Raw genomic sequence first — 22,715 nt, forward strand, 5'->3', positions numbered from 1 at the left:
TTGAAAGCGGGGTGGGCTGGAACATGACTTTCAGAGAACATGGTACTGGACAGGTGAAATCTATCTGGACAGACAGCCCCCAAAGTAATGATAATCCAAGCCATATTGTTGAAGTGTCAGGCAGAGGCAGAGATGCACAGTCCTGGCGATGCTGCTGAACTAAGAATCTCCCACAATCTTAACCAAAATGGTCAATGTTAAAGATGTTGTTGGGAGCTGCATTTCAGCCACCTCTAGAGAGTCAAAAATTTCTTAACCCCTTTGGAGGTGAAAGGCAAAAGCCAGCAGTGTATATCCAAAAAACAAAAATACGGTAGGCTACCTTCTTGCTCAAATTAAAGGAAGTTAGGTGAGCTGGGTCCTTGTTGTTTTACAATACCATCTTTACTTTTAGATTTGAAAAATGTGATTTGTCAAAACTGGAAAGAATCAAGGGGGAAAGCATGTGCACCTCTTTAAGAAAGCTCAGTGCACAAAGGTAAATAAATGGATTAATTACTTTTACTACATCAGTGTTTATTCTTTCAGACCGCCTTGCAATAAAGCAGCAGGCATGAAGGGTTGAGACCTATACAGTATGTTTCTTCAATCTCATTCTAGTCTTATTCTGATGCTTATGCATGGCTTTTATTATATTTTCTTTGGGTCTAAAGAAAAAGTTCTGTTTCTAATTATGACCATTTGAAAACAAGGAAAAAGGTTTGGGTAAGCATTCAGCTATATTTCTTAACTTTAAGAACTGTTTTGTGATGGAATAAACTGCTCAACAGTTTATTAAGAGTTGGACATTGTCAAGAAATGGCTGGCAAGATATCAGTAAAGGAAGCTTTAAGTACCTTTCCTGTTAGGCTGATGATCCCATGGGACATTTCATTGCAAGGATTCCAGAAACTTTGCCTCATGGGCATTCTCTGGAAAGGGATATGATAACTCTCCCCACTTTAGATTCTGGTTACAGACATTGCAAAAGGAAATGTCCACTTACGAAAAGTAGTTATGTCAATGCCTTCTTTTGTGTTAGTGTCATCTTCTCTTAATTCCTATGGGTTAATTCATTCTTCAAAAGACAGCAGCTGTATGGCTTAGTTAAGATCTGGCCACCTTTGGTAAAGGTCCTGGAAGAACCTTATACAATATAAGCTTGAATGGAGAGAGAGAGAGAGAGAGAGAGAGAGAAAGAGAAGAGAGAGAGAGAGAGAGAGAGAGAGAGAGAGAGAGAGAGAGAGAGAGAGAGAGAGAGAGAGAGAGAGAGGAAAGAGTCAATGTATATTTTATTAGCAGCCCTCGGTATTCAAATATAAATAAACAAATTAGGAAGAAGCTGAGTGTATGTATGTGTGTAAATAGAATGTAATAAAAATCAGACCCTGTAGGCTAATCATAATATGTTTTATTTATTTATACATATAGGTGATACTCTATACTCCATACTCTATACTCTATTTTATTAGTATTTCTTTTCAGAAAAATACTTCAGAGGAAATGTTACTGTACTTAGTGATGTTCAAAAATCATGTGGAAAACAAGAAAGCCAGTATCTAGAAAGAAAGGGCAACAAAGTTAAATATTTAATATTATTTATATAATGAATGGTCTCTGGGGCCTGACTTTAGGTACACCCTGTTTATACTGTGGGGAGGGAGGGAGTGAGAGAGGAATATGCCGAGAAGGTTCACTTACTCCCTAACAGTACAGAATCCAAAATTCTGAATGCTTTGCAGACTAGTGAAATCTGTGTGAATTCAGTCCATGAACGGAGATTTTATATGTGTGTGAATTGCACAGATTCAACCCTGAATCAGTTGCATTTATATATACGTATATATATTCTTAGCAGAAGGCTATAGGCCCCTAATTGTTGCATCATAGACAAAGTATGTATTTCCCTCTTTTCAGCCATTAATTCATATTCTAAAAAGTAGCTGCAAAGTAATTATGGAGGGAAAAGATTCCAGCCTACCTCTTGCTTTCTGACGTTTTCTGCCTTATTTGATTAAGTCATGATAAAGTACCCTTTAAACCAAGTACACTACCTGATGATTTCATGGGCAACTCCCTCTTTCTTTGTTTTTTCTTGAGGACAACAGAAAGGTGGTTTGTCACTGTTTTTTTTCCCAGAGGCAATCGATTGATTGATCTACTATACAACTCCAAAATTCCCAGGTAGACACCCCCCCGCCCCGCTATTAACCAAACCTGTTTAAATCGCTACAGAGGTCCCTCCCCACCACTCAAGGCCATGGCAGTGGCAGTGGCTGCTTTGAACCCATAGCATGTTCATGGCAAAACAGAAGCAGAATCCAGGTATTTCACCTTCAATCCCTTGTGTTTGACGGGTGGCCAGACAATTTTCTTTAAGATAGCATCTCTGTCTTGGTACCCTGGACCTTCCCAGTCTGTGGCTTTTCTGGCAAGAAAGGAAAACCTAAAATGCATTAGCAAAGGATACAGTTTCTTGCAGAGATACTTTATCTCTAGAAACTAAACTGTGATTAAACCTTCCCCCCACCTCCCTCTTCCCCCATCCCCTTTGATAGCTGGGCACCAACAGCTGTCACCTGATAACAGCTTTCACTCACCACTCACATGGTTAGGAGCCCAAATGAGAATCTTCGAAGGAAAAAGATCCCTCTCTTGTTACCATAACTCAGAGCAGATTGTGAAAGAATATGTCTACCTACCCTTCATCTCTGGAGTCACTGAGAGAGAGGGAGACATCTCTAGCGGGGATCCTTTACTCTGGCATGTCTGTTTCAAGCCTAGAAAGATGTTTATAAGAATCTATATGCACTGGGGAGAAGCAAAGGGGTATGCTTCTGTTTTGGTTTTGCAATCATGGTAGGGTTGAAGCCGCCTGCTGGGGGAGTAGGCACTGGTGTCCCGATGCAATCTCCACAAGCAGCTGCTCCCAATTTGGTGAAAAAATGTAAAATTTATTTGCACATTGCTGAGTTTGTGATTGTTATCGGGGCTGCACAATGCAAGATTACAGAGGTCAGCAAGTCTGAATGTATCACAAGCAATTAATTTATTTTGGCACAAAATATCTAGAGTTACAGCTGGCTGGGGTGGTGGTGGAATGAGAGGGAACACACAAAACATACACAGTGGTAGTTGCCTTTAACTTTTTTTAACCTGCATATGATAAGGTATCACACATTACATAAAAGGGGAAAAAAAGGCTTTATGCTCACTCTGTAGCCAAAGTCTGATTCACTCACCACCTTGTCTCCCAGGATGTAGGATCTTGAATTTCTAGGGCTGAAAGCCATATTTTTAGAGTTTGTTGAGAATGTATTAAGCAAGAAAGGTAGAGGGGGCTGCAAGTTTACCACCAAGACACAAAATTTATGAATAATTTAACTGCTGGACTGATCTTCCAATCCACTGCTTCTGTTAAGCATGAGATAGAAAATGATATCTAGAAATAACATATGAGCAAGCCAACTGACTTGATATAAAGTATTTCAGGAAAGTGTGAACCAAAAACTCTGCTCTTTGCTTAAAGTATGATCATGTATGTGGTAACATGTTTATTATCAATCACTGACATGCATTGATTTCAAGGTTATAACTTTAAAAAAAATAATCCCAGTGGTAGCAGGCAAAAAGGATTATCATTCTTAACCCAGTATCTGTCATCAAGCTACAATCAGCATTTTTAGGTAGGTCAGATCAGGAAACAGAATCATAAGAAAGAGGGAAACTCCACTTTATTGATACAAACTATATTAAAAAGAATTTTGAAAGCCTAAATTGTGTTTCCCCTTCCTATCTTCTTATACCAAAGAGACTCAAGGCAGGCCAGTCTTGAGTTTCTTTCTCATGCATTCCTGTTTTCCCAGGATAAAGCTTATGTTCTACCAATGGGTGCAGCTTATTTTCTCCAAGATCATCTTTGTACTTCTTCACACTGGAAAATATTTTGTTACTATGTTTCTTTTTTCTTCTCTTTGCCAAATGCATTTTCTAGAACTTTTGTTCCAAATTCTTGATCCTGAAAATCATTTTGAATTAGATTTTCTTCTCCAGATGTCTTGGACTACAGCATTTGTTATTCCCAACCAATATAGTCTTTGGCCATCCGCTTGGAAAGCTGATTTTAAAAAATGGTGAAAGTGCTGACTTCATAAGCTAAAGTATTTGCCCTTTGAAAGTAAAAGATGAAACAAAGCTTAAAATTGCATCCAACTGGTAGATGATGCTATTTGTAGGTTGGCCACAGACCATGAGAAATAAGCAAAGCATTTAGACATGCTTTTTCTATCTCATAGTTATTGGCTCAACAATAGCTACTAGAGGATTAGTATTTTAAGGAGAATCAAAGACATCTTAAATTAGTACCGGTACATCATTTTCGCTGAAAAAGGCTGATCAAAGCCAAAAACCCAATTATTTTGTAGAAGATATACCTGAATATGTAATTCAAATGTTTATATTATCTCTTTTACTTCTTGTGTCTACTCTAAAACAGTGTCAAGCATCCATGAATAATCCCAACTAAGATTTGAATCCAATTAAGAATGTTAATAGTATATACAGTTTAAAAATCCATGTTCATTTTCCATATTTGTTTTCAGACAAAAGAGGGGTAATATTTTACTATGGCCTCTGGTTTTACAATTCTCTGAAACTTGTAAATACCTCATCTTCTAGCATTATCAGTCATCTTGCCCCTGGCATGGTAACTTAAAAACAAATTTTAACATGCTTTTGAAAATACAAGCACATTGACTGCTCAAGAGTATTTATTCCAAATATTGATCTTAAAATATAAGTGATGGATTGTCATTTTCCATTTTATCTGTATTCAAATTCCTAGAATTACACATGTGGTTGGTTTGCACAAAATCTGAAACAACAAGGGTCCTTGATTTATCTTCTGCTACCGTTAATAGGGATGTTTCAAGATTTTTAAGAATGAGGATTATTGTTTGGAGGCATTTCTTTGTTGTGTACTGGGTCCCTTTCTTTGGTATCTAGTGGGACAAATTCCTTATCCTGTCTCTAAATATCTCCAGAATGAAAATGTCATGTTCTTACAGTAGGGGTAGGATGAGGACACTTAAATTTTTTAGCTGCATTAATGTGTGTTTGGCTTGGGTACAGAATTCTAATTCTATCAATAGCAATAGCACTTAGACTTATATACCACTTCATAGTGCTTTACAACACTCTCTAAGCAGTTTACAAAGTCAGTATATTGCTCCCAACAATCTGGGTCCTCATTTCTACCAACCTCAGAAGGATGGAAGGCTGAGTCAACCTTGAGCCACTCAGGATCGAACTCCTGGCAGTGAGCAGTGAGTTAGCCTATAGTGCTGCATTCTAACCACTGTACCACCACGGCTCTAAGTAAGCCTAGTGCTTCATTCTAGTCAGAGGACACATAATCTTTGGATGAACCCAAGTTTCTGGGCAGGGGGAGGAGAGCAGGAGAGACCCCTGCCCTTCAGAATTCCAACTAACATTCCACCCTGTCAGTTCCACGCACCCTTTTCAACCCCTTCCTCTTATTCTCACTGGAACAGGCAGAAAGGAATTCTAAAGTTGAGGAGACCACCAAGCATTGCTCTCTGGCTACGGTTCAACCAGTCTAACCAGTTTGCTGCTTAAGGCTGCCACCTGGCCAGATTTTTGTTTGTTTGTTTTGCTTTAAAACCAAAGCTTGACTAGAGTTTTTCAGAGAGATCAGCCCAAAATGTAGCCTCTTTGACTGATTGTGTCTCTCTCGGTCTCCCTCTCACATCCCCCTGACAAGTTGTCAAAGAAAGATCAGACTTGAAATTTGATTTTGGGATTACTAACACACAGGCATGGATATGCACCTGCCCAGCAACAAAACTAATAACGTAGATGACTTCCAATCTAATGTTGCAGGGTAAGATCTTGGCTACCTTATGTTTGCAATGATTTCAGAATCTATAAAACACAAAACACTTTATTTAACAGAGATTTCTTCCGTCCTCTCTCACCCCATTTCCAAATGGAAACTTAACCCCTGCTTTAATAAAGTAAGTGAACTAGATAGTTACTTGATGCCACAATATGGTTTATTTGTTTGGGCACTGGATATTACGTGAACAAAGCATTGGTATTTTGCTAACCCAGATTTAGCATATCGCGTGACCCTCACCTAAGTATCCCTCAAGCTTCCTCTTTGTAATATTATGCTAGGTCACTTCCTTACACAATTTCTTCCCAATTTTTGTCACTGGCCTACCCTTCCAATCTGTCCCATGTAATTAAACCCACTCAATTATATCTTTATGTATGATTATTATATAATGAGAGCTAGTTTGGTGTAATTGTTAAAGTACCAGGATACCGTGAACTTTAGTCATGTCTTAGACACAAGGCTAACTGGGTGATCTTGGGCTGGTCACTTTCTCTCAGCCCTAGGAAGCAGACAATGGCAAAACACTTTCAAAATCTTGCCAAGAAAACTGTAGGGACTTATCCAAGAGTCAGAGTCTGACTTGAAAGTAGAAAAAACCCCTCCACCCTATATACAGTACTACCACCCGGTTAATCAGTAGCATATTTCTGAATATTATCATTGGAAACAAAGATGGCCACTCAGTGGTGGGATTCAGCCAGCTTGCACCAGTTCGGGAGAACCGGTAGCTAATTTTTTGTTGCCCAGGCCCAGAATGGACTTCCATCCACACAGAGAACTGGTTGTTCACATATTTGAATCCCACCACTGTGGCCTCTGCCCTTACAGCCTGTTTTTTTTTTTTAAATTATCCATTAATGTCTTCTTAGTAAGTATTTATGTCCATTAAGATAGTCTGCTGTTTGAAGGGGACTTATATGCTTGTAATAACTATGCTGTCTCTCTGGTATAAAATGAAGCCTGGGAGTTTTTCAGTAGCCTACTGTATTAGCAGTTAGCAATTGGCCAATGGGCTAAGCAAGCACACAAATCACTAGGTTATTTTTCTCCCTATGCTTTCATTTGTTGGCATAAATCAGCATAGACCAATGTTATGCAAATTAGTTTTGTGTGTTTCTGTTGTGGGCTTATGATTAAATTGATCCTTTCTCTCACCCCCAAAATACCCCTTTGGACTAAAATTTTAAAGTTTAGTTTTGATCCACCAAGGCTTAGACATTCTTATAATTACACCTCAACTTAATCTGGGTTTCCAATCTCCAGCCTTCTCCAAAGCCAACTTTCTTTATAGCAAAAATGCTGGAACTCCTGTTAAATGATGCTATTTTGCCCAGGGGGGAAAAAATGGAACTCCCACTAGTCATATTCTGAACTAATTCTATGTCCATCTCAGCAAAATAAATACTGTAGCCATGTCATATCTTAAACCAACTGGTTTACTTCACATTCATCTTGGCTGCAATGAATCTATGCAACGTTTAAGTTGGTATAAAACTCATTAGAACTTTCAGAGTTTCTTGGGAAGGCCACGAGTCTGTTTCTTTCTTCAAACCATTTGCAGTGGTAGAGAGTAAGCAAAGGTGGTTGGAAAGAGTTTAACCTTGTCATCCTTTCCAGTCTGTTTACAGGGATTCATCTTTTTACTCATCCTAAGCAAACCTCCTTACTTTGTTGTTTTTTTTAAAAAAAAATCTTAAACAATTAGCTTGTATGGAAAAGACGCTATTGTATGGAGACGTTTTTAAATAACTAATCTGGACACCGTGCAAATTATACTTGTGCATATCCAGCCTGCTTTCTAAGTAGTTTAAAGATAGGAAAGAGGAAAAGTGGGTGCTTTATTTTACCCCTCAAAACAAGAATTTTGAACCAGTTGGGAGAGGGACCTGGCCAGGTCTACCTATGCTGTTGAATAAGGTAGAATAAGGCCGAGAGAGTATAGATATACAGAAAGTAGCATAGCTCAAACCACCATTACTCCTCAAATTGCTTCCACAGAAGATGTGGCTGCAGTATCCTGCATGACTTTCCCTGATGGCAACATCTGTCACTGGCTAAATGGAACTTCCACGTGCAGAGGCAGGGTATCTTTTTATAAGCAGAGGCTGAGGTCTAACTGAAGTAAAAGCAATTGCTTTCGTCGACTGCTATTCAGCTTTCATAAAAGCATTTAGATGTTTATGCAAAAGGCATGCGCAGGAAGACTTTCCTTGTTTCCAACATGCTGGAGCACAGATTCTCTCCCCACACACGCCCCTTCCTTTTGGTGGCTTCTGAAATCTTCCGGGTTTTAAAGCCAGAATCTCTGCCAAGGATCTTATGAGCTAGTCTTAAAGAAGTAAAACTAAAACCCATCAAATGAATTAGAGACCATTCAGACCATTATCACCCCTCTATCATGCCTCCCGAAGTAGACCTTGGGTTTGTTTTGTTTTGTTTTTCTTCTCAGAGGCTGCTGGTATCACCATGCCAGGGCCGCAAAGGAATTAGAAGTTGGCCAATGCTTCCCCGCTGTGACTTGCAGACAGATTCCAGGTTTAAACTGTTTATATTTTCAGTAATTTATAACCTAGTTTATTTTCCAGTAATTTATAACCTAGTTTATTTATAACCAGATTATATTTCACAGGTTGTTATGCATGCCTGTGGTGCCCTCTTCAGGATGTAGGATAAGGATCTATCGTGGGAAAGAAATTTTGCACAAAATCTACTTTCTTTCTTTCTCACTGTACTCTCATGCCATACCAGAGAGAGAGAGAGAGAGAGAGAGAGAGAGAGAGAGAGAGAGAGAGAGATTCCATTAAGCATTTGATTTATCTCAGAAAATGGCGGCTGAGCCTAAAAAGAAACACTCAGCAAAGAAACTGCCGATGCGTGCTCAGAGTTGATTAAACTTGAATTGGGTTCAGTTCTGTCTCTAAAATAAAATCTGGACAGCTGCAGGCATATTTGGAGCATGAAGCTATGCTGTGGCTTAAGGATCCAAATTAATTTTAGGTGGTTAAGGTACCAGACTAAAAACCAGGAGACGTGAGTTCTAGTCTCAATTTAGGCATGAAGCCAGCTGGATGGCCTTGAGCCAGTCATTCTCTCTCTCTCAGCCCTAGAAAGCAGGCACTTATGAAAACTTGCCAAGAAAACTTCAAAGACTAGGAGGCAACATTGACATTGGAAGCAGCAACAACAGAAATGAGTTGCACCCATATTGTACTGCACTTTAGTGGCATAGCTGTCAAAGCATAAGCCTATGATCAAGGGGGTCCAGGGTCAAACGTGCTCCCCATCATGGAATTTTAGAGGTGATTTTGGGCTACTTCCTGCCTTTACCTCACAGGGTTGTAGTGAAGATAAAATGAAGGGAGGCCTGCATTCAGGATTCCTTGAGTTCCTGGAGAAGAGGTGGGATATAATCTTAAAGACTCAGACAAAATCTGCATGTTATCCTTGATGGCTATAGTCAAATTTGCTTTTTTAAAAATTAGGTGAGGTTAGGAAGTATTGATGCTATTTTTGCTCCTTTTGTGCCTTTACCAACAACCTGTTGTATAGGAAGAGCAGGCAATGTATTCTTTGGCCACTTTATCTCCGTGCCTATAAAAGTGCCTACTAAATTTCCATATAAAGCTGCTTCTGATAAAAGCGCAGCGTTAGACAAGAAGGGGAAAATGACACAAATGCCAGACTGCAGTAACAACAATTATGATCAAGGAACATCTCTTTTGTGATTAGTAGTCAACGAAGTGTCTTCTGTACTAGTAAAATATTTTCCTGGCCTCTAGCCCATCAGTATACAGTATGTTGAATTAAACGATGTCTCTAAAGCAGACATGTCAAACACAAGGCCCGGGGGCCAGATCTGGCCCGCGAAGTGGTTTCATGTGGCTCGCAAAACCATCCTGGAAACAGTGAGGGAACGGCCCCCACTGCCTTGGCCCTGGCCCAGAGACCCTCCTTCTGCCAGAGACCCTCAGATCTGTCCCACTCCTGCCCAGGCCCCCATGGGCACCCTTGATGCGAACAATGTAGAGCTGGCCATGCCCACCCAGTAGGCCAAATGCACTCTAGCCACACCCACCCAGTAGGCCACGCCCCCCCAGGCCATACCCACCCAGCCCCCTGAGGGCAACCACAATGCTGATGCGGCCCTCAATGAAATTGAGTTTGACACCCCTGCTCTAAAGGCTACTTAATGGACAATGTATTATAATGCTAGCTGTTACCAAAAGATAACAAGAATGCTGGACAACTTACCTTTCTTCAAGGCAGGCCATAGCTAAGCCTGAACTGCTGAAAACTGGCTTGTTCCCTGTTAGGATTTTCCCCAGCAGTATCCTAGAATTAAATAGTAAATTCTCAAGAGTACAGTAAGAAATGTGTAACTGATTTGGATCACCCTACAGCTACTTAGATACTCTCGTTGAAACCAAGAGCATAAAGATTTTCAGGTTCCACATCTTGGATACCTTAGCAAGCTTTCCAGGCTGCACTTTTGAAATAAACTGGGATTGCAAATCCCAGTATTCTCAGCCTGAAGGGAAATTCAGATTAGCCAACCATCTCAGAATTAAGGAGGTTGCATCCTCACATATCTGGAAGGCACCAGCCTGAGAAAGGCTGATCCAAAAATCAAATGCCCATTGGTCATGTGGGCATGGAAGGAAAGCTCTTTTGGGAATGAGCAACAAGCTTAGTGCAAACTGGAGAGTAGAGAGTGTTCAGAAAACTCCAGTCTCTTTAGATATATAGATACAGAAAGCCACATTTTTACTGTTCTTCCCTGTTACCAGCTTGTGCTCCCCTTGCCCCTCTCCCCTGCTCTAGTAGTAGAAATGGTCAGTACAAGATTCCATAGACTCTGGGAGTTAATATTCATTTAAATTGGGAACCAAAAATAACCCTTTTTTTGTTTCAAGGGCCATATTAAAGGTCATAAGTTAGCTAAGTATAGCTGTCACCAAGTTGCTCCTATATAAAAACTACTCTGGAGCTCTGAAAATGACTGTCTATTAAAGAGATCATATTGGCAGGGATCAGGTACAAAATGTAAGAGGTAGGATGCATTTTTCCTTTTGACTTCACTGCCACGAAAGCAAGGTGGAAAACCACTAACATGAATTGCTTTCTGGGGAAAAAAAATATATAGAACAAATACCTGGACAAGAAACGACTGCCAGCTAGACTATGAAACTCAGGAAAATTCCTTTTAAGTGGCAATGTATTTTTAGTGATCAAATACTAAGGATTAGCAAGAGGCAGATATCAGCAATTTGTCTGCTTGGAAACTTCTTGGACCAGCCAGTAAACCAAAGTCAGAACAGGGGCAGGTGATTCTGTCAAGTTAATTTGTCACAGATTTATTATTTAACTTTCCCTCCCTTCCTCCCTCCTTCTTCCCTTCCTTTCTCTTTCTCTCTCTCTCTCTCTCTCTTTTTTTTCTTTCTCTCTCTCTCTCTCTCTCTCTCTCTCTCACACACACACACACACACACATACATACACACAAATGTAAATTAGTGCAGTTTTCCATAGACTTTTCCTAACATATGAATTTCTGCACACACATTTGTTTTTAAATGCAAATATTTTTCCAGTACTAAAATGCTCCCCCTCTCTCTTGCATATTTTTATCTAATACACACTTGAGAGGGTATCTTTTTTCAGATGTGATCCATGGTTAAAAATTTGCTATTCGCCTGCATTTCAGGCTTGTCTTGAGTGATCTAAAAATAATTATTGACCTAAAAAAATCTGATGGTCCAATTTTTTTAATCCCTTTGTCAGAATATAACTTCTAGACAATGTTGATAAAAATGATCATTGCTCTCGCTAATAGTAAATTCAGCTGGGGAATGTCCATTGAAGCCAAAATATGACAGGCACTCCAGGGCTGATCTCTTGATGGGGTGGCACAATCCTGAAGGGAACCTATCCATGATCTGGGGTGTCTTCCAAGGTCACAGTTACTGATAGATCAGACAGAATAGCCTTTGCCTGGCTTCAGTTAGTTCACCAGCTGTAGGCCTACTTGAAGGAGGACCATGCAGTAGTAATCCCCTCTCTCATCACCACTTGTTTGGACTATTGCAGTACACTTTTAAATGGTGCTGCCTTTAAAGACAACTGAGAAATTGTGCTTGGTGCAAAATGCAGCAATCCCACATGTTAGTTGCCATCTGATGCCATTAGCACAGTTCACTTGTGCTAGGGGCAAGGACTGTCTCCTTCAACCAAAAGCAAGCCATCCAACACAGACAAAGTAAATGCCTGCATCTTTGCTGATAGACATCTCTGGGGCTACCACACAGCAGGCTATGTACTGGACTCTAGCCTTTAATATCATAATTAAAATTCTTCCCTGAAACAGCCCTGCCCCCACATAATTTGCCTTTAAAATGGAAGAATCCCTATTACAAATTAGCAAGGCAGTTCTGATTCAAGGTCACCTTAAACTGGAGGCTAAAATATATAAGGAACGGTTGCTGGAATGGGGCATGTCTAAGTTTAATGAAGAGAAGGGTGAGGGGCGACATGATAGCAGTGTTCCAATATCTCAGGGGTTGCCACAAAGAAGAGGGAGTCAAGCTATTCTCCAAAGCAGGGGTCCCCAACCTTGGCAGCTTTAAGACATGCTGGCTGGGGAATTCTGGGAGTTGAAATCCACAGGTCTTAAAGTTGCCAAGATTGAGGACCCCTGCTCCAAAGCACCTGAAAGCAGGACAAGAAGCAATGGATAAAAACTCATCAGTGGAACAACTTGCCTCCCGAAGTTGTGAATGCTCCAACACTGGATGTTTTTAAGTTTTTAAAAAGAGATTGGACAACCATTTGTCTGACATTGTATAGGGTTTTTCTGGCTGAGCAGGGGGTTGGTCTAGAATTCTGTTATTCTATTCTGTTCTGTTCTGTAAGGATCCCTCATTGCCACCATCACCTCCTTTTTTTTAGGACTAAAGTGGGCAAGGATAGAAACAAAGAGTTGATGATTAAAATGGGTCCATCATACTAACAATGCACAGGTATCACTTATAGAAATGGATGCATTTCAGTGGTTCACAATGCACGGGTAGGAGGAAAAGAATCTCCCCCAAAACAAATGTTATCAAAGCTGGGTGCATAAATCTCTGTCTGTGAGGCTTCATCTATGGAGTTGAATGAGGTCCAGTTCATTCATTCAGGCCACTGTTTGAAGTTACAGCAGTTCTAAAAAAAATGATTTATGACCAATCCTTGCACTTATAACTGTTGCAGCATCACCACAGTCACATGATCGAAATTAGGGCACTTGGCAGTCAGCATATTTATGACAGCTGCACTATTCCAAAATCATGTGACCACCATTTGGCATCCAGCACATTGATGAACGTGGTGACAAGTCCAAATACAGATTTAATATGTTCCTTCTTTCTTTTTTTCCCATCCAGAAAGGGAATCCCGGGAGCATGAAGAACCAACCACTTCTGAGATGGCTGAGGAGACCTATTCATCCAAAATGTACAGAAATAAGGGGCTTGGGCGCTTCTCCGAGCTAAAGGCAGAAGCAGTGAAGAAAGACCGCAAGAAGAAGTTGACCTTATCGAAGATTGTGGGTGGGGCAGAAAACACTGCACACCCTCGAGTTGCTGCTCCAGAGCTAAGACCAGAATTCGAATTGGTAAGAGCAGCTCTTCCTAGACCTCTAAGACAGATACCTTCCTTTCTCTATATCTTTCAGTATTGCTTTTCTCCCTCTCGTGTTCCTGTTCCCTTTACTTTGAGTGGAGGCCATTACCAAGAAGAGCTTGGAATGGTATGAGGCAAACATTAGAGCTGGTGGACATCCAGCGAGACAGCCTTAAAGGCTCAACATCAGTGCTTTTTTTGTAAAAGAAAAAGGTGCCGGAACTCACACATGTTATACAGCCCACTTGCCTACCCTACAAGGTTCCATCCAAAAAAGGTGCCGGAACTCCGTTCTGAGCGTTCTATGACAAAAAAAGCCCTGCTCAACATGAACATGTTTTCAGGGCAGTATGGTTCAAAATTTTCATTAATAACCTGGATAAGTGCCAATTTGGTCTAATGGTTAAGACTCCAGGCTAGAAACCAGGAGACTGTGAATTCTTGTCCAACCTTAGATATAAAAGGCAACTGGGTGACTTTGGGATAGTGGTGGTTGTTGTGGGGAAAATGGGAGGAGGAAGGAGTATTGTGTGTGTTTGATACCTTGAGTTATTTATAAAAATAATACGGGCTGGATAAAATAAATAAATAAGTAATAGGATTGGTGAGCTGCTTATCAGCTTTCTGGATGATAACATTGGGAGGCCTGACTAATATATCAGAAGCAATATTTCGGCCAATACCAGAATGTCAGAACAAAATTTCAGTCTAATTTGGTTAGGTAGGAAGACTGGACTGAGAAGAGCATGATGTCTGTTAACAAGGACAAATGCAAGTTATTGTATTTAGAGAGAAAAAGTACAGGATGCATATACAAGATAGGAAACTCATGGCTTGGAAAGGACATGGGTGTGGCCCTTGTCAACAAGTTACACATGAATCAGCCATGATTCCATTTTCTCCTGATGTTTTTATCAAAAACACAGGAGTGTTTTGTGTGGGGTTTATTTTCATTTTTGTCAATTTGCTTGCATTGTTTCAGTTGGCTTAAGTTGAGAAACCAACCAGGGTTCTAAATGGCACTACACATGTTTTCCAAACGAACAATGCATTTTCAAATTTCTATGAGGTTATCAGACCTGCCAAATTTCAGATCAAAAAATTTCTGTTTTACAGACCCAAATCAATCAAAAAGCTTGCTTTCTCTCTTGCTTTCTCCAGTAACCTTTCTATGATCTGGACAGGCACCATCAGAAAGTTTCTGTAATTTTGTTCCTGCTAAAACTGCTGAAATGTGAACTCAATTTGGACTTTCATTCAGAGAAAATTGTTTGGATCCAGACTTAGGAAGCCTGTCCTGTCTGTTGTAGCCCTCAAACAGAACTCCCCTAGCCTCCCAGATAAAGATGGCATCCTCTTTCTTGGGGTTCTGGAAAGCTTTAGAAATCTGACTTTGTCCCAAGCCTGAGATTTATTATTTCTTCAATGCCCTCTGTTTTGTTTTATTTATTTTGTTGTTTATTGGATTTAGCTTTGTAAAAAGTGGCCTGGAGTCCACTGACATTGGGTGGCCAATGTCTTTAAATAAATAACAATATTAGCCCTCACACTCAATAAATTGAACCATTGTCAAAATTGGTGTCCCTCGGAGTATACTATAGTTTAGGGGGTCTTCAAACTTGGTTCTTTTATGACTTGTGGACTTCAACTCCCAGAATTCCTCAGCCAGGCTGGCTGAGGAATTCTGGGAGTTGAAGTCAAGAAGTCATAAAAGGACCAACTTTGAAGACCCCTGCTCTCATTAATCTGACCCCAAGTCAGAAGCTCTGTGTTCATCCACTTTACCCTTGATTGTCTTAGTATTCCTTAACCAACTTTTCTGTGGTTGCTTCTCTTTCTTCAGGGCCCTTGCCGTCGGCAAATGGAGGCATCGTTACAGGAGCTCAAATCTAGTCAGCGAATGATCCCTCGAGCTGTTCATCTGCCCAACTGTGACAGGAAAGGTTTCTATAAAAGGAAACAGGTATTATTTCCTGTTGGATTCAAAATAAAAAAATGTATGTTTTGCAGATAAGGAGCAGGGATAAATCTGCAACATTTTTTCCGTTGTCGGTCCAGGCACCAGAACTGGGTTTCTGTCAATGGGAAACCTCTTGTCCTACCACTTTTGAATCACAGGCCATAACTGAGACAGAAATTAAATTTGTTCAGTTGTGGGAAGGCTACAGAAGCCCTAAAAACTAGGTGAGGAAGGCTACAATTTAGATCCAGAATCACTGCAAATGTTGTATATGACATAGTTCCAGACAGGATATTTTTCCTCCTGTGTTAGAGGGTAGGCTAATCACCACCTCAGGGGTGCATCGCATAGCCTTCCCCTACATCCCGAATAATTGAATTTCTGACAGTGGGGGAATATTCTGTAAGATCAGTCCTGCTGAGCTAAGTTGGATTTATATTTCTGTCCTCCTTTCCTGACAGCTTGATGATATTCAGATTAATTCCATGCAAGATGAATCAGGTGTTAGAAAGGGCAGCCCAGCTATCCTCCTTCTCACTGTTGATCCTTTCCCTTCTGCTCTCTAGTGCAAACCATCTCGGGGCCGAAAACGTGGTCTGTGCTGGTGTGTGGACAAGTATGGGTTGAAGCTGCCAGGAACTGATTATGTAGCTGGAGACCTGCAGTGTCACAACTTTGACAGCGGAAACACAGAATGAAGATCCCGGCTGCCTCTCTCTGCCAGAGCCCTTCCCCACCCATCACCCACCCACACCTCACGATGCCCCCCAAGAAACTGATTCCTTTCATCTCATTTAAGAAACTGTGGACCTCGGAATCTACAGAATGTCATAAACCTCTCGGAGTGGCAATGACAGAGACTGAAGGAGAAAAGGCAAACCATTAAGGCGGAAGGAAGGAAAGAAGGAAGGAAGGAAGGAAGGAAGGAAGGAAGGAAGGAAGGAAGGAAGGAAGGAAGGAAGGAAGGAAGGCCATGATGACCACCTCCATGGGACAGGGCCATCAAGAAGCTCATACGCCACCATGCTTGCCCTTGACTCTAGCCTGCCACCCAGAGAAGCACTGACCTAGGAAGCTCTCAGAGGCACTTGAATACTATTTTCTTTTCTCCCTTCTTTGATATTGCAGTTTAAAGCCTTTCCAGTTTAAAAAGTACTTAGTTTAACCAAACAACTCTTAGGACAAGCAGGCCTCCCATTATCTATTATCTACTTGGGCATGTTTTACTTCCTTCCTTCCTTTTTTTAAATATATATATATATATATGTTCATTTCTGGAACCTTTCTCTCTTTTCCCTAACAAGGACTAAAGCTTGTTGGTGCCCTTGCCCTCTATGACTTCCCTTTTATTAAAAAAAACAAAAGGTCAGATGACAACAGAATCCTGTAGTGGGATGAAGCAAAATTAAGAATTAAAAACTTATTGTTCCCGGTGGGTTTCTTTCCCAGGACAGCAAAAGGGTTCAACCTGATTATTTAAAGTGTCTTGTACAGCCCTTTCCTATGTAAATACAGATGCGTGCACAGATGTTTACTCTTTGTTCTCGATTGAACAATCCCATTTCCTTACATGCAAAGCCCTTTGATTTTCATTGTGCATGAAGGCCCAGCAACTTGTTCAGGGCTACTTGCATAAGTCAAAGGTGTTCAGAGTTGTATATTTGCAGGAAAAGTGCCCAAGTTGAAACATGGTTTGCCAGACATCTTGCAGGCACTTAAAGCCTGAAATGTTTGTTGCTTCTATAAACACACCTGTGGATTTCCACCTTCTGACAGGCTAAAACAGTAAGATCCCTTTGCCTTTTTTGTTTTTTTAACTCTGGAAGGACACCTGATTCTTCACTACGATATCCCAAATGTCCTTTACAATGAAAAGTCCAAGAAGATGGTTGATGATTCATAAAATTACACATACTAGAAATGTAAGCATGATCTGTAATAAGGGAAATGTTTTACCATTTCCCTGTATCTACAACATTTAGAGAAGTCTCTGTAGGCAGAGGCCTCTACTATTTCAAAGCATACTTGAGTGACTGGCTGCCCCTCTCCCCTGACAGAGCTTTGGCATCTCTAACAGCTGCTTAGTAAGCAGAAATTCAACAGGGAAGATTTGATCTACACTAATGCATTATTTGTCTTGGGGAGAAGCTGTATCTATTTAATTTTTGACACTGCCCCACTGTTAAAGACCTAGGGACCCTGTCAGCAAAGGAAGAGAAACCAAGCCCATACAACCACTTGCAGAGACCATTGATTCAACAGCTTTTGCATGCAGGCTTGGGCAGACCACTAAAGCTGTTTAATTTCTTTATAATGATAATTGTTGCTTTAATTCTTTGTTATGTCTTCATGGACGCTGCCATAAAAAGGTGGTGGTGGTGGTGGTGGTTTTCCAATGCCCATAACAATAGATGAAAGGCAGGGCAACTACAAGAAGGAACAGCTCCCCTTCTGACTGTGGTTGAATCCTTGACTTAGCAGCCAGCAAGAAACATTGGCCCACCATGATCTAGTCCAATATAAGGCAGTCCTTCATAGGTTTCCCTTCTGAGAGAGAACTCCAAAGGACTTGAGGACTTTGCTGGGACTGGCTGCAAGCACTTCCAAGCCAAGTACTGGTCAGAAACCTAGAGAAAGGAGCTAGCTTCTTGAGAGCAGACACAGCAAGCCCACGACTGTCCGGCATCTGGAAAGGACAGTCTGATAAGACCAGAAGGACACCCATAATGCACAATACTCGTGGCTAACACAGATTGAAAGGAAATAAGAAATCTTCCTGACAGGATTGGCTCTTGCATCCAAATGACTATGGTGGGTTTTGCTCCTCAGCTCCCCTCCCTTCACCACTAATATTCAACTAGGTTCCGAAACTATGTTGGAAAGCTAATGAATATCTTGCATTAGCATGGATATGGGAATTGGTAAGAAAAATTGGGATATTTGGCCTCCCTATGAAAGCAGAAGGTAGATGAGCAAAATCCTCTCCTCGTAAGGATGGATACAACATTTATTTCTTCAGTAGGTATTCATGTTTGAAGTCTGATTAGTTGCTGGCTACTATCAGCCATGAAAGCAAAATTCAACTCTATCCATTTGCCCCACATCTTGATATCTGATCCAATTATTTGTTATTATTCAGTTTTCCAGAAATTGACACCTCCATCTGTCGCCTTCCCTGGGCTTTGGCAGCAGTGATTTCATAGTTATTCTTCTAAGAGTTGAGTATCCTACTACCATGAGTTTTCATACAAATGGTTGAACTGTACTTTTGGCTGAAATATTTGCTACTGTGACAGCTGGATCCAAGTATTTTCCCCCTTCCCATCCTGCTTTAGGAAGAGGATAATATGCCTAAGTCTCCACTGAGCTGGTAGCTGGTTGAATTGTTTATGTCCTCTTCCCTTCTAAGAAAGCTCTGGAATATTCTACTGGTTCTATAATTAGTCAAAAGCCTAAACCTTCCTTTCAAATTCTATGATAGATAAGATGTTAGAGACCACTAATGCTAATTAATGACAGTGTGGGTCTCCAACTCTCCAAAGTGTTGGGACAGTGATACTCAAAATCCCCAGGGAAAAGATCTACTGTTAGGATGGCATCAATAGCATTACGTAGGATAAGGTTGATCTACATAATAAATCCATAAATTGTATGAATGTCCCAAGTGTATGATGCATGAAAAGAGTACATATCAATCTGATGGTGAAAGGAGGAAGGGAATCGGTGCTGTTGGCAACTTGAGGCACTTTTTCACCAGCATCTGTGATAACTTAAGCCCAAGCAAGAGATTGGTGCATGATTTTAGATTTTCCATCAGATCTTCTATGAAGAGTTGGGAAGAGTTAAATCCAATCCCCATCAATCATTGCTAAATCACAGCCTTCTCAAACCCTGATGAGAGAATTTCTTCTCCAAATGGCAGTCAGGGGTCTCTTTGGAAAAATGGTCAGTGTTTCAAGCTGGGATGAGCTAATATTGTGAATGAATAATTTGTCTTAGAATTCCTTCAAATGACCAATTGCTGCCATGATTATTCCTGTCTTTACTCTGGACCTGACATTTCCAGGGGAAGTTCGTTGAGAAAACCCCTTTGCCTTCCTTCCATTATAACTAGACTGGACTAGAGAACAGAATGGTCCTGCTCATGTATGTCGTATCTGCTAGCTTGTGATGTTTGATGGTGGAGGTTGAGTATGGTCCCCTTTTGAATGAATCTGACCCTGCCTAAGGATGGGTTGGAGACTCTTTATTGTCTATAGGGCAGGGAATCTTAACAAAAGCATTTGTCCCTGGGCCCACAGGATGGTTTTAAGAGAGAGAGGAAGCCTGAGGATTCTAAAATCAATGCCTCCTCCCATAAAGCTAACATTAAAGAAGAGAAGGTGAGGTATATACATGCCATCTGCTAGTACATAAAGTAGAAGAACATGTGAGGCAATTTTACAGGTCATGCTGGATTTCTGTTACTATATTATTATTATTATTATTATTATTTTTGCTTAGCTCTTCCCAAAGTATTCTGACAACTATAGCTTTCTAGATGTGTTCAGAGTCCTACTATATGACTGAATTTCCTAAGGTTCCTAGAAAGAGAAATAATCATTAAGTTAGAAAGAAAGATTATTGTTAAGTACGTGTCAGTCTGAGATACAAATTCATCCTAAATTACGTAAGACGAAAGAATGTAACTCAAACCCTTCTTCCTTCCCTCCCTGGACTAGTTTCAATTCAAGCCATGTTATTTCCTTTTCCTCCTCCCCCACCATCCTTCCTGGATATGTATCTGTTGTTTCCTGACACTTGAAAACACTGTCCTGCACAGAATGTCTTTCTTTCTTTCCAGCCTTTCTTCCTTAGTAAATAGGCTTGAGGAAGGTTGCTGGCCTTCCTATCCTTGATACACGTAAGACAAATTCTACAATCAAAGGAGGTGACTCAACAGAATAATTTCCCCTTACCGTTGTTCCCTTGTCAGTCCTGACGCAATATTGCTGCCACTACTGTCTCAGAAACTCATAGTCCCATCATCTCATTATTTTGCTGGCTGAAACAAGAAAGAGAAACCTATGTACATTAGCTATAGTAGAACCTCTCTTATAACTGTATTATTTAATCTTGACTTAAATAGCCTGTAGGATAGGGTCACCTTTGTAGGCTTCAACCTAGAGAAGGCCATTTCACTGGATTTCTTGCTCCAGCACTTAAAATCTCATTAGAAATGCAAGGAAGCTCCTTTTGTAAGCCATCCCTGCAAGCTTTGATTATTTCTTCAAAAGGTGAATAAAGCAAAGTGGGAGGTGGGTTCTTTCTCATGAGGGCAGCTGTCATTTGAATTGATCTTTATTCTTTCTCCACCTACTAGTCATCTTTACTTTCAAGTCCAGCCATTTGGAAGAAGATGAAATTGCTTCAGGTAGTTGGTTCTGGGTAAAGATCATCTTTGTTTCTTTCTCTCCTGCAAAGGAGAGGTCTTTCTAGGTTTCTTGCCCAAGCTCCAAAATAATTTGATCAACCATGTCCTAAGGTGGAGGAAAAGGGAAGCAAGTCACTTTGGCCAACAACCCAGCTGCTTTGAATCTCATCTTCATCCTTGACCAAAGGGAGAAGGCTCCCCTGATATTTTTTTCCCCAATAAATGACCCTCCTCCCATCAGAGGAGCAAATCAGAGGAGGTAACAAAAATGATAAAAGACAAAGCAGTGGGGAAAGCTCCCTTCAGAAGTACGAAGAATTGAAGTGCAAAGGAGGCTTTGGAGGCACCAAAGGTGGTAAATTCTGAAGTCCAAGAGCATCATCAGCCAATTGGAATTAGGAGCAGACCTGGACCTCTAACAGCCTTCTCCAACCTGAAGAATCTCCAGATGTGTCTAACACTCCCCAAACCCTAAGCCACTCTGGTCAGACATTAGGGTCCCAATGCATCTGGAAATCACCAAGTCAGAGAAGACTTCTCTAGAGAGTCACACTGCAGCTGATAATATTCAAAGGCAGGCAGCTTCTAGAATAGCCCAAACTTATTTGCAGCCAGAGATCCTTTGTCAGTGCTGTGGTGGACAGTTGTGTTTTGAAACCACTAGTTCAAAGAGGAAGACTGCACTATTTCTTCACTTCATCCCTCTCTCCTTCCTTCCTTCCTTCCTTCCTTCCTTCCTTCCTTCCTTCCTTCCTTCCTTCCTTCCTTCCTTCCTTCCTTCCTTCCTTCCTTCACTTTTAATAGAGGCTAGATAACTTATGCAGTTAGCCAGTCACACCAGTTCCCCTTCTTGTTAGGAGCCTCTTGGCTGATATAGAGAAGCTTGAGTCCATCCACTCCCAGCCTTGCCCCCTTTAAGCCTTTCCAATGCAATGATTACACCCCATGGTAGCACAGTGAAAACACAAGATTCCGAGATTCCTGCCTGGTTTTGTGGGGTTTTTTTATTACACCATTTAGTCACCACACATTTTACAGTAGCTTTTAATAGCTTTACATACATACAGTAGTTCTGTGGCTATATGTTTTTGTTTTCCTTTGCAGTAAACAAGAATATTCATACTCTTACCAGTTGGGGGGAAAATGCAGTTTGTGAAAAAAAAATCTGACAATGGATGAGGAGTGTAATGCTCTGTTTAGCATTTTGTACTTAAAAAAAGAATCTCACATTTTATTAAAAGGTGAAGATTGCTGTATACTATTTATTCAACTTATAATTTATGTTACTCTTTGATCTTTGTCTTTTCTTATGACAAAGCATTTATTTAATAAAGTTATGCATTCAGTTAAGTCTGTGTGCATGGCCTAAAACAAGTCTGTGTGTTCAATATAAGCTGGATTGAAATTGGCCAGCCTGCTATTAAGCGAGCCAATGGAGAATCTTTCTCTGGAACCACCAAAATGGACATAAGACTTATGCAGAGATGGAGATGGATCAAAGACCTATTATTACACAAGTTGTGGAGAATTTAGGGCACCTCATGGCATAGCTGAGCATCAGCATTATTTTATTTATTTATTTTATTTTATTTTATTAAATTTATATACCGCGCTTTCCCGAAGGACTCAGGCCGGTTTACAGGGGATTTAAAACAACCAATACAAAAGTTAAAAACAAATTAAAAAAGATTAAATCATCCCTAGAATTAAAAACCCCAGTTAAAAATTCTCAGCCTGGGCCGGAGAGCTCAAAGAGCCACGTTTTCAGGTCATGGTGAAATGTGC

General features: G+C 40.6%; 1 protein-coding gene and 1 long non-coding RNA gene across 2 annotated transcripts in view; one reads left to right on the plus strand and one right to left on the minus strand.

Moving 5' to 3' along the window:
• IGFBP5 (insulin like growth factor binding protein 5) overlaps positions 1-22,298 on the plus strand; it is a 42,316-nt gene extending 20,018 nt beyond the window's left edge. Inside the window, exons 2-4 of the mRNA XM_083348209.1 lie at positions 13,320-13,549; positions 15,401-15,520; positions 16,084-22,298. Of these exons, the coding sequence (XP_083204335.1) occupies positions 13,320-13,549; positions 15,401-15,520; positions 16,084-16,215 (482 nt within the window). The 3' untranslated portion in view covers positions 16,216-22,298. The remainder of the gene's footprint in view (positions 1-13,319; positions 13,550-15,400; positions 15,521-16,083) is intronic.
• LOC310632618 overlaps positions 1-22,715 on the minus strand; it is a 378,391-nt gene that overhangs the window by 99,000 nt on the left and 256,676 nt on the right. The window lies entirely within an intron of this gene.

This window comes from Vipera ursinii (genome assembly GCF_947247035.1).
Source record: "Vipera ursinii genome assembly, chromosome: 1".
Taxonomy (NCBI): Eukaryota; Metazoa; Chordata; class Lepidosauria; order Squamata; family Viperidae; genus Vipera; species Vipera ursinii.